The sequence below is a fragment of the Ruditapes philippinarum genome, unplaced genomic scaffold, assembly GCF_026571515.1.
Source record: "Ruditapes philippinarum isolate M1 unplaced genomic scaffold, ASM2657151v2 ctg4544_1_1_1_1, whole genome shotgun sequence".
In the NCBI taxonomy this organism is placed as follows: Eukaryota; Metazoa; Mollusca; class Bivalvia; order Venerida; family Veneridae; genus Ruditapes; species Ruditapes philippinarum.
The window spans coordinates 16355-29238 of record NW_026861352.1 but is presented as its reverse complement, the minus strand read 5'-3'; the positions used below and the strand labels follow the sequence as shown (position 1 = coordinate 29238).

Sequence of the window (12884 nt, the reverse complement as noted above, 5' to 3'; positions counted from 1 at the left end):
CTCTTTGACAAACATACTACATGTATGGCCCCAGTTTTACATACAGATTTAACCACTAAAACATGTTGTTCCTGTGTTTCCTCAACCTTAACAAAAATGTTTTAATCTGGATCTTGTTGAACAGGATAGCCATGAATTTTGTCTTCTTCGGCCTACACAGTTACAATTTTACATGATAACTAGTCTCATTTAATATATACCCAACATTTTTTCTTCTTTTTTCTAATTATTAGACATGAAATTAAAATGTTTGAATTCTGCTTAAGCCGGTACGTGCTAGGGGGCGAGGACAGTAACTTGCATTTTCCAGGACCGTTCAGACTCGATCAAACTGAGCCAGCAACATTTTCAATTATGTCGTTTTGGGCGTTCTTTAGGGATTCTGTTTTTCTTTATGATATGTATTGTAAACATAGACAATAATTTTTGGATCTATAATGGTTTTTTATCAATCTGTCATTAAAATGTCATGCGCCAAATACCTTGGTCAATAGCATTCAAAGAATTGCTAGAACCATAGAAAATACATTGTACAATGTATAACAATTTGAGAAAAGAATATCTATGTGTAAATAAGAACAATTATCACACTTACTAACATCATCAATCTAGTTTATTAATTATTACTCTGAAAGTAAGGATAAAAAATATACACATGAGATTAATTTAAGAATTATACAGTACAGTTAGTTTTGTTAAACTTCTATCTGTTATCTATAAAATATAAAAGATATACCAAATAAATGAAAAAAAATAACCAAACTAACACAACCATAAATGTGTTTCACTCCAAACGAATTTTAAAATAGTAAATTATAGGGAGAGCGAATCGTCACATAAGTTGGGCAACTGGCTGTGCCACAATCAAAACCTAACACACAAGTCTGTAATCACATACCTGAAATTAATGCATTTAATATTTAATATATACGTATGTTTCTCACAGCAAACAATCAAAAATACATGTCCACCTTCTAGTTAACTGGCACATAGCCCTTTGGTTTTCTTTTTCATTGTTTTGGTCGCGAAAATCAACGACAAAAAGAGTAGATTAACGTCAAAAAATTAAATCACAAGCTAAAGTGTTTTTTTTTTCTTAAACAATACACAATATGAAAATAACATCGAAACGGGGAGTCATCCACCTACTTTTGTCACTGTCTAAGTCTTCTGTATACCCTTTAAATTGAAGAGCTGATTCACCGGCTAGCTCCAAAACCTACACATTCGCAGCCGACAGGTACTCTCTCAAAATAAAAGGGTCAGCGCCACTAAATTCAATTTTGATAATTAACTGAAACACAATACTAGCCACAGAAAATTGAAATATAGTAAATATATATTTAAAACCTCAAATATCCACTTCAATTTCAAAACTGTCTCTTATTTGTAAATTTGACCCTGGCCAATTCGAAAGTAAACGACAGAAACTGTGAACTGACTCCTTGGGCGAATCGTCAGTGTGGCGATTATCGTTACCAACAATAAACAAATATTCAATTATTTATCACACGCTTGGCTCAGTCTCATACAGTGTTTCTTACTTAATCGTGGTAGCTGTCAAATTTGCTAAAGGATTCTTACAATTACTTCAAATTCCTGATATCTATATCAAATAACAAAAGTCTAAAACAGCCTTTCAGTCGAGTAGCTGTTTACGTTAAAAAACATGGCTGACATGTCACGTGATTCAGCCTCGCATTCATATAGTTTCTGTACACAGCACAAATTAAAGCCAATTGTTACTGTAAATTTCGATAACATGATACATTTCGAAATGTATATTAACCCTCCTGTAATGAATGTGGGTACGGATTTTCTAACTTGTTACCGAACACACGGAACTATATTTACTACGTGCATGTATGTTCATTCAGCAGAAATTCGGATTGTAATAAGGGTGGGCCATAGTAATTACTTTGGGGCGACAATCGACCAAAAATGGAGATATTTTTCAGGTACGGAAAATGTTCCAATTTATTTAAACTTTAGTTTCAGAAAACATGATATATAATATATATATGTGACAGGTCCGAGTACGAAAGCACTAATTGGTACAAATCGTTTAGTATATTAATACTGCAAGAGATATAGGTATTGCGTGTTGAAATATGCAATTGAACATTGACAGACTTATGACGGGACGTCATTTTACAAAGAGGGGGAGTATGTGACAGGTCTGAGTTTTATCAGGGTTATTCTGTGTTTGGTAAATATATTAGTTTTTAGCCTCGTTCTGAATGGTTCTATTTTTAATTCTTGATTTTCATTGGTCGTGGCATCGTTTCCGCCTAAGCTGAGTTTAGTTCAAGTTTTTGGAGGGGTCTAGATGTGTTTGACATCTTTTGGATGTTTTATTTTTGTTTCTGTTGAAAAGGTTAAGTGTATTGTCAAATGGATTAATTGTATAGAGGTATGTTTTGACCTACTGTTGTTTACATCCATTTTCAGTAATGAGTGTTAATTAAATCGTGAGTTTTTGGTAACTTATTTAATACATAGAATTTATGTACATGAAACTATCAAAATGGCGGTACGGGACTACTTTCTTTAACAAATCTAAATATCACTTGATATCTTCAATATCTTATCACATGTTTTAATATAACCTCTAAATTTACAGTTTTACTGATAGTCACAGTGTGAGGAGGCGGTTGAAAGAGTTTATGCAGGTGTTATTTATAATTGTGGACAGTGCCATACACTGGTGAGTTAAATTATTGTTATTGTACATGTATGATGTGACTATATTGTTTTTAACAGGTGATAACTTTATTTGTAAATTGTAATATTCAACCTTCTATGTTAAGGTTTAGTTAATAAGAGTGTAAGCCACTAGATTCCACTTACTTTATATGAAAGGCATCCTTTAATGTTTATGTATTATTTATTTGAGAAGATGAATTATTTCTTTCAGAGATTGTATTGTATTGCAAGTTATAAAGTAAGGATTTGTAATGTATTTTACAGGTCACCTTGTTGTTAATCACCTTGTAACTTACGTTTGGAGTATTGGAGAGGAGTAGATCTAGTTTATAAGGTGGAATGGACATTGATGTAAAATATATGTGACATATCCGGTGTTTTATATATATAATAATATTAAGTAGAACTGCTACATATGGTGTTTCTTTTTATGTTTTGGATCCTTTTAAACAACCAGAACTTAACCAAGACAACATATATATATTGATAATATATCATTTGTGTAAATATATGAAGATTTTTTTTATTTTTAATTCTGGGTCATTAGCTTTCGTGTTCTAGTAATTTGCCCTGTTAACCTTTGCAAATACTCAGGTGAACAAGTGCAGGCATTAACTCAACAGAAGATTTCATTGAAAAATACATGACATAGCTATGAGTCTTGGAACATAATTTTCTATCAGAAAGGTCAAAATCTATGCCAGAGTTAAAGACTTTCTAAAGTGACCTCCAAATATCATCCAAAAGACACAAATTTATGTTAAAATGAAAACAAATTTACCTTCATAAGATTACAAGCAAAACTTAAACATAGATTTTTCGTAGTTCAAAAAGGACTAAAACTCAATAAAAATCAATGCTAGTTACGAATTTTGAATAGTGGACGATTGGATCTTGAATAATACCATCTGTTGGACCCGGCGCTTATACATTCTTTGAGAAACATTATTTATTAGTTAATATATATATAGCTATATAGCTTTTCTCATTGAATGTTATTAAACTACATGGAAAATGAATAGTTACTTTATGGAACATGGGATAAATGTTTGTTTATTGCTGAATTATAATAATTTATGAATAAGGCGGCTATCGCATTCCAGTATTACCATGCTATACCGTTATGAAATTGTAGGCTTGTGATATACTTTAAAACATAACAAAAGTATAGCAACTGCCTACGCAACTTAGGTGGTGAGGATGTCACCTGTTGAATTTCTATTTTAAATAAAACAGTCCGGCCTTATTTCTTCGCAAAATGGACAATTTAGATACATGTACTAAATATCAAATAATTATATTAATTTTAAAACATTAAATCCTATAACCTTTTCTTATACTTTGTGTTCTTCTTTGTGTCTTTTGTGGGTTTTTATTATCATCATTACCGTTTGTTTCATTGTGATACATATTATGCCTGTATTACACGATGATGAATTTATTTAGACAGTGTTGCAATTAGTTGGTTTTGCTGTCAACAACAACGACAACGAGATCAATAATCACTTTTATAACAAACAACATAACACATACATGAATATGACTTATTCACATCAAATAAAGTGTGGGTTAAAACAAATACTAAAGACGAGCTTATACTAATTGTAAGTTTCAAAACATGTGGACAGTTCTAATGTTACCAGCAGCTTGTGCATTAGTTTCTTTATTAACAAAAAACCAATTGAAATAGTAAGGTATTTATATAGAAATCAAACAAAAATTGTAACAGATAGAGCATTTCAATGTATAAATTTAACATTTTATAACATTATTAGAGTTCTCCTAACAATTAATTGTATTATTACATGTCAAATAACCATATAGATATGCATGCTAATGCAAACGTTCGTACAAAAACAGATGTCAGGAGGCGTGAGAAAATACTAATAAGTCCATCCATCTGTTCATTAACAATACTACGCTTGAAATATTGTTACAACTGCTTACATGAGCATAGTAAAGGCGGCTCAATATACGCCCGAATGAAAAATTGTTTTAGTAATTAAGAAATAATGTATCCCAAACTGTGAATTTATTGCTCAATAACATCACTGTTTGGAGTTCGGATGCGCATCATTATATCACTCGGGCTACGCCCTCGTGATATAATGATGCGCACACACGACAAACAGTGATTTTATCAAGCAATAAAGTCACCGATTTGGATATAATATTTTGATTCTAACACGACATCAACAAATAATGCTGCCGTACCTGATATTAAGCTAAATTGCGCCTGATTTGTTTCCGTACTTATTGTCAGCGCGTCACATTTTAGTGGTTACGTCACGTGTATATTGATAACGTCACATGTCTAGAACGTCAAACAGTGATTTTTATAGCATAATAACACACACTTTCGGTTCTTCTATGTAAAATAGGGAAAAATGCGGGTCGTGTTAGAATAAAAAATAATACACCGGCCCGCAAACGCAAAGGTTGAGGCATCACATTTTTTAATATTTCCGCCGAAAGTAAGGAGAACGGGTGAAGATGATCAATGAAAATCCTTCATTTATTTTTTCCTGTGTATTTCACAGAGAGTTAAATGAAAATTAGACAGCTTTTGACTGAAAATGTGTTAGACGTTAGTAGTGAAATTAAAAATCGAGTAACGCTTCTTTTAGTATTTTAAAGATAGTTTCTGATAACTAAGAAACTATCATATTTCATGGAAAAATGATTTTTATAGCATAATAACACACACTTTCGGTTCTTCTATGTAAAATAGGGAAAAATGCGGGTCGTGTTAGAATAAAAAATAATACACCGGCCCGCAAACGCAAAGGTTGAGGCATCACATTTTTTAATATTTCCGCCGAATGTAAAGAGAACGGGTGAAGATGATCAATGAAAATCCTTCATTTATTTTTTCCTGTGTATTTCACAGAGAGTTAAATGAAAATTAGACAGCTTTTGACTGAAAATGTGTTAGACGTTAGTAGTGAAATTAAAAATCGAGTAACGCTTCTTTTAGTATTTTAAAGATAGTTTCTGATAACTAAGAAACTATCATATTTCATGGAAAAATGCATACGTTTTTAGAATAAACTGGTGTATTAAGATACTTAAAGTAATGAATTACATGTAAGTGTTTAAGCGGGCTTGATCATCCACTTCGTGCATGTTATTATAAAAGTGTTTTCTTTCTTTGGCATCTGTAAACGCTTTTATCAGAATTGGCGTGTCTGTAAAGTATTTTCAACCCGTTTCTGTACCCGTAGGTTTGTGATACTATTAATATACATGTATTATTATAACAGCATTATCAATATTACACACGTCTTTCAAATAATTTGCATAAATATGTTAATAAGCTACTGTGTCACATGAAGTTTGGGCTTTAAGCAGCATGCCTCCAGAATCTTAATGTCATGTAAATTTTGAAAGTGTATTAAAATTATTGTATTGTCAAGTGAAAAAGAAAGTAATTTACATATTGCATTCAATCCACGTGAATTACCAAAATGAAGCTCAAAATATGCGAAAATTGCCATTATTCCGTTAGTCACGCAGTAAAAATATGGTGATGAATATTTTAGTCATTCATTGCATATAACATGTTAACCACTTCTTGATTAATGAAAGTTTTTGTTTTTTTCTAAATTTTGTTTGTACATTCTTTTGAAATTGATTTTTTCTTGAAAGTTTTGACTTATCTGAAGACATGTGGTTTTAGGTGTCCAAATGACAAATTTCAAATTTGATTAAATGATGAAATTTGTGTTTTTGAAGAATGTTAAATACGATTATATGAATTAGATTATGATAAACCGGTACTGACACGATTTAGATGTGTAATGTGCATTCTGCATGGTAAAGCACACTCAAGATTATCTAGGTGGCCTATTTATCATATAGGATTATACATTATGTAGTATCATACATTAATTACTCGTTTACTTTTTAAAAAAATGGACTTACATAACATACAGTTAACCCTTGGATCTGGAAAAATTCCATCTGTTGGGCTCGGTACTTTTACATACTTTGGAAAACATGTACGTAAATTTTTCAAGTCATTACATTGTGTATAAAATTATATACTTGAACTGTTGATAAAAAAAAACGTTGAAAATGATATTTACTCTATCCGCTTGGTAAGCGTGTTAAAATAGTATGCGACCCAAATACCATTTAAATTTCAAAATTAAATAGCAAACGTATTCAAAGTTTCAGTTTTTACTTTTCTCAATAAATCAAAAGTATTTCATCACGAACGAGTGTATGAAGTTAAATCAAGTTTTGTTCAAAACACACGATAAAACAATGCAAAACATCTGAGTTTTAAATCAATGATTTGATAACTGTGTGAGAGCTGACATATTTGAGAGCTAGGGAAAGTCATATCAAATCGCTATCGCTATAAATACAAATCGCTCGAGTATAAACATATTTTTAAAAGAAGTGCATGTGAAAAATAATACAAAAAATAGTACAATTTCAATATTTTAAATTAATTAGGAGTGTGAACTTATTCTATACATTTTATCATACCGTGAAAAAGCATCACGCAATTTCATGATTTTCTGGAACTACGCCAGTTAATGTGTTGATTTACATAGCAGTATTGTTTGACAATGTTAACCTGAATGACACTCAAATTTTACCATTTCATGATAAATGTTGAAAACTGCTTAAGCCCCTGCCAGCGGACTTGAACGGTAACTTGCACATGCCAATACCATCAATAAACACAATCAAGCCGAGCCTGCAACATTTTCAATTTTCTTTATTTCTCTGAATTTCATTACTGTGCGGAACCATTTTCGAAAGTTTTCGTGTTTTTTTTCTGATTTAAACGGGAGAGGGAACGAGGAGGAGGGATATGCCAATAACTATTTCAATTAACAAAATTACTATTTAAATAAACATTACTTTACGTGTATGTATGTATCTGTATGTATTTTTGTTCGGTTATCTTACTGGTGATTCTCCTGACTACTTACACTGCGAACGTACTTTTAATGTATTCATATAGTTTGTATGTATAAAGCTTAATGATTTGTAACATGAATGTTGGTATTTGTGCTGTAGACTTGAATTCAAATTAATTATGTCATATAAGGTCACAATATACTTAAAGCGCTGATGCACAGGAGTATTCAATCAAGACATACCGCCTGCGCGTCTATACAAGTTAACTTTATGCACCAGTTAACTGCAATTATGTAGATTTGCAAAAGAGATATAGAGTATGTATCCTATTTCATTTTTCATCAGCTGTTGTACAAACGTGTTAACTCTGTCCCATTTCTGTTAACCTGCATAATTATTAATAGTGATATATTTATTTCCTCACACGATAACGTTAAAAATTAGAAACACACAGTTTCCGACAAAAGGATGGGTGCACGTATGTTCTTTCTTGTATGTTTGTTTCTTCATCATGAAATTACTTTTAATATTCTCAAAGTCAAAATTGAGTTGATTTAAAAAGCTATTCAATGTATTGAAACATTCAAATAGTTTGTTCCAATGGACTACTTTGTATTTTGGTGTAATCGTTAGTGCTAGCTGTCAATCAACTTTCAGATGAATAATTCTAACTGTTCGTGAATCCAAAAACGCAGCCGTAATGCATGGTATTTGTAGTGATCCACTTTTATTTTAGGGTAGTCCCGATGACATAGAAGCTGCCGTAGATGTTGCTCTGGAAGCCGGATATCGCCATTTTGAAAGCGCATGGGCTTACGGGACACAGGAGGCAATTGGTAGAGCGTTGGAAAAGAAAATAACCGAAGGTGTCTTAGACCGAAAAGATGTTTTTATTACCACAAAGGTTTCTTTTGTTTGGTCTTCAAATTCAGCTTTTTGGTAAAACATTAAGTTGTATGGAAAAATGCCAATATGTATGTAGAAAAAAACAAAAGGGCGGGCTACAAAAGGTCTTATATAATTCGGGCCATGAAGATTATCATGTTTATTTGTTTATTGATTCTGCATTAAGTTTACAGCTCAACCAACGCTTGATCTTCTATAACTCAATTGATAGTTAAACTCATTATAAAGTTGCTCGATATTTGTCAGAAATGACATGTTTAAAGAGGGCTTTCCTATTTTCAGTTATGGAATACGCATCACAATCCGAAACTCGTGTTGGGGGAATTGAAAGATTCGTTAAAACAATTACGAACAAGCTATGTAGACATGTTTCTTATGCATTGTCCAACTGGACAAAAAGTTCAGTAATTATATCATTTTTGTTTAACAATACATACACTTTTCACATGAAGAAAGTTTTACAACTGAACGTCTATTTGAAATATATACATGTATGTAAAGGACAATATCCGTATTGTATAAAAGATTTGTCTTCAGTAATTTGTAATTATGTAATGTATTTGTGACACCGTCTTCTTAAACACCGTGTCATGTTGAATACTGTTTTCATTATATGTATGATATACACAGTGTATTACATGAAAGATAAGAGAGGCTATTTCCAGAGACATTATAAACTATATTTGCAAAATCAGATAAAACACAATTATGTAAAATTGATAGCTTTTATAATATACATTTAGTTTTATTTGACTGATAGTGTCTTCAAATTAGTATTTGCTTTAACCTAATAAAACTAATCAAAGTGTTCACTTGTTTTTCTAATTAGGACCAAGATTTAAGCGGAGATGTAATCTTTGCAACAGACAAGAGTGACTATGCATACTACCCATTAGAGGACGTCTGGAAAGTAAAGACCTTCAACTTTTCGGCTTGTTCGTTCATGGTGCCAATTCATATTAAAAATTAGGATACAATAGATTTTACAATTTTTTCAAGATATATAGGAGACGTTTCTCGTTTAACATTTATCTTATTTCATGCTCTCAATATTTTATTATTTTTTAACCAAACTTCCTGAATGTGAACGGGGAGAGAGGGCTTTACTAGAATCGTGCAAGGTTGTCGCCGTTTTGTTGCTTTATGGTTTATTTTACTCTTGAAAGTCAATTGTCAAGCATTTCGGTGTCTGCTTTTAAAATTAATTACTCTTTGAAGGACTTTCATAACAGATGTCTCAAATGTCCAACTCAGTTAGATGATGTACAATGGAGATCACCTATGGTTGTTGTTCTGGCCAAGGTTTTCGAAAATCTTTTGTTTCCGGGCCATAAAATCACACGTCGAAGGCGCCAGTACAACCCTAAAATAGAAAGAACCACATATGCATATTATACACAACATACCTTATGAATATATGTTGACGTATGTAAAAAATACAGCAGCGATACATGTGCCATGTAAAGTTTTATCGTGTTTTAAGTGTCTTTTTGTTGTTGTTTATTTTTGTTATTAATTTTTGTAACATAAGTTTTGTTTTTGTGTTAAGGATTTATCGCCATATAAACACTAGTTTTTATATGAATGAAAATACTTAAGGTATAAAACAAACTATTCTAATTATAGGCGATGGAAAGATGTCATCAATTAGGATTAGCAAAAAATATCGGATTGTCTAATTTCACCATCGAGCAAACGAAAAGAATATTTGAACGCTGTACCATAAAGCCGTCAAACATGCAGGTCAGTAATTTAAGTGAAAAAATTGAAATGTTCATTTTAAACAGCCTAGATATCAACGTCAAGTACTACAAGATAAAGTAAAATTACTTCACCTTGGGATGTTTAGATGTACTCGTATTCAGTGTGAATGTTCTTTTTTATTTGTGGTAATCCAAGCTTTAACAAGTTCAGACGAAATTTACTATATCTAGTACCAATTGTTTTTGTTAACAAAATATCGGTTTACAGAATATTATAACAGTTTACATTTTTGTATTTACAGATTGAAGTTTCACCATATTTCCTCAATGAGCGTTTGGTAAAGTTCTGTTTAGGAAGGCGAATGACTGTGACATCCTTTGCTTCATTGGGATGTCCTTCAAACCCAGTGTAAGATTACATTTTCAGACAAACCATTTAAGTTTACCTGAGCAGGTAGTTCTCAATGGTGGGTTGTTAAAATCAGTCAGTGTCAATTGTCAAGTTTTGATGTTGTTAATCATCTTTTCATTACACATTGTTAACATGCTCTTCTCAATAATAGGAATGATTATGAGTAAATGTTATCTGGAATATATAAAAAGGTCACTTTGTCATGTCAAATGCTTTGATTACACTACAGAGACAACGTTAATTGATTTTTAAGTTTAACTATATGTAGAAATATCTTGAGTTGGGTTTGAATCTAGATCACCAGTTTAAAAAAAGGATAAACTATCTTTACAGTAAAACCCAAATTTTCATTGGATCTTTATTTTGTTAGAATGCATCTTTTGATTATTTTTGAGTTAGTTTAAATATTGTAAATTGTTTGATCAAAAACTAGTAACCTGATCAAGTCAAAAAATTATCTTGTAAATACAGATTTGTCGACTGATTGATATTACAAAAATGATCTTGCTAATAAAATTATTTCCAGGAGATTAGCGGGAAAGCAAGGCCCACTTGAAGACCCGGTCCTTATTGAAATAGCTAAACTTAAAGGAAAATCAGTAGCACAGGTAAACTTCAAATATTTACATTTCATACTTTATATTGGCATAAACCATTTAAGGATGTTCTATTTTCAAGTGTTTTTTTGTTTGTTCTTGTTAATATACAAAATATGTATTAAGTAATACCCTTGTAGGGCTTAAGATTTTGACTTCTTTGTCATTTCTAAAATTCGTTTAGATAATTTAAATTATAAGATTTAGCTGAAAAAGATTTCAACAGGTCTTTAAACTTTTCTGTTGATCAGATATTAAATAAAAATATTGATAAAAGTATGTGAATACAGGCTCATATTTTTAGATAATGGCTAGATAAATATGTACAGTTATGTGAAATAGTTTGTTAAAATGAATTAAATTTCCATTTCCACACAGGTCATTCTTCGATTTCTCATACAGTATGGATGTTCCGTGATTCCCAAAAGTATCACCCCAGCTAGAATCTGGGAAAATATGAATGCAAGTACATATTTCTTTTTAAAAGCTCGCCATATTTAAATGAACTGACCAATATATTACGTTAAACAGTGTGTGTATTTATTTCTAATGACAATCGAAATTCAACACTTTTTTAAAAACATTATAATGGTTTTACACATTGACATTTTGTTGATTCAAAACAGGGAAATAAAGATTCTAAGTTGTTTGAGGAACGTCCAGTTCTTAATTTATTTATATGGATGTCTGCCTCGATTATAAACATTCCTATCGAGCAATGTAAGAAAAACTTCCAAACCCATTTTTCACAACTTACCCACTGAATTGTTTGGAAAAAGCGAGAGATCTATCGACTTTGCAGTCAATGTGGAATTTACACGCGTTTTTGCAATCATCCTCTACATGTCATGTTTGATGAAAATGGCTTTTGTTTTGCTTTTCTTAAGGAGGGTTATGGAGCCGAAATTTTAACAGTCGGTCACTTGCAGAGAAGTTGGTAAACTGGTTAGTTACCAAGGAAGTCGGTTAGTTTGTCCGACCGCAAATTGACAATAGAACATGTATGAATATATCACACATCTTGTAGTCATAAAATAATAGAAAATTAGGGAAACAAAGAAAAGTGACGTCGGTAATACTAGTCTGTTATGGGTATGAACAGCTAATGAGACTTTTATTATCTTAAACATCTAAGTGATAAAATCATTATTCCCTACAACGCTTAGTATCATACATGTATATATACTTGTCCATTTTTAATCCGGACCAAACCATTGATAAACCATTTTAAAAATGACAAGATTATTTTTTAAGGTATTCGACTTCGAGTTGTCAGAACAAGAAATGCAGACGATAAAATCTTTAAATAAAAATGAAAGACTGTACTATAGTAATTTGTAAGTACCTTAACACTTATAACAACTGTGTAGTTTTAGTAATGCAAACATTATAATAATTGTTATAATAAATGAGCCATGTCATGACAAAACCAACATAGTGCGTTTGCGACCAGCATAGTTCCAGACCAGCCTGCGCATCCGCGCAGTCTGGTCTGGATCCATGCTGGTTGCAAACGCACTATGTTGGTTTTGTCGTGACATGGCTCAAATATAGTAGAGCTTTAAGATAAGAAAAAATAAGTCAAAGTATGCAGCATTGTGCTACTCAGGGATGTTAAGCAGTTATAAATGAATTAGTTTTTTAAGATAATCAGTATAGTTTTGTGTTTGACAGATATATGTT

General features: G+C 31.6%; 1 protein-coding gene and 1 long non-coding RNA gene across 2 annotated transcripts; both read left to right on the top strand.

The window, feature by feature from the left end:
- The first annotated feature begins 2069 nt into the window (after positions 1-2069).
- LOC132715340 (uncharacterized) lies at positions 2070-3068 on the top strand. Its single transcript, XR_009623672.1, has 3 exons — positions 2070-2413; positions 2624-2707; positions 2971-3068. It is a non-coding gene; the product is annotated as an uncharacterized LOC132715340 (long non-coding RNA).
- A 3465-nt stretch (positions 3069-6533) lies between these two features.
- LOC132715338 (1,5-anhydro-D-fructose reductase-like) lies at positions 6534-11702 on the top strand. The gene is made up of 8 exons (XM_060698327.1): positions 6534-6707; positions 8321-8488; positions 8773-8889; positions 9320-9400; positions 10117-10233; positions 10496-10602; positions 11132-11213; positions 11580-11702. Exons 1-8 carry the CDS (start codon positions 6621-6623, stop codon positions 11700-11702), a joined length of 882 nt encoding a protein of 293 aa, XP_060554310.1. The 5' UTR covers positions 6534-6620.
- The last annotated feature ends 1182 nt before the right edge of the window (positions 11703-12884 follow it).

What these genes read in the sequence shown, in the direction of transcription:
- LOC132715338 (XM_060698327.1), top strand. Translation starts at nt 6,621, where the DNA reads ATGGACTTACATAACATACAGTTAACCCTTGGATCTGGAAAAATTCCA. An exon ending in TAAAGCCGTCAAACATGCAG is followed by an intron (nt 10,234 to 10,495) that starts GTCAGTAATTTA and finishes TTGTATTTACAG; the next exon opens with ATTGAAGTTTCACCATATTT. An exon ending in GGATGTCCTTCAAACCCAGT is followed by an intron (nt 10,603 to 11,131) that starts GTAAGATTACAT and finishes AATTATTTCCAG; the next exon opens with GAGATTAGCGGGAAAGCAAG.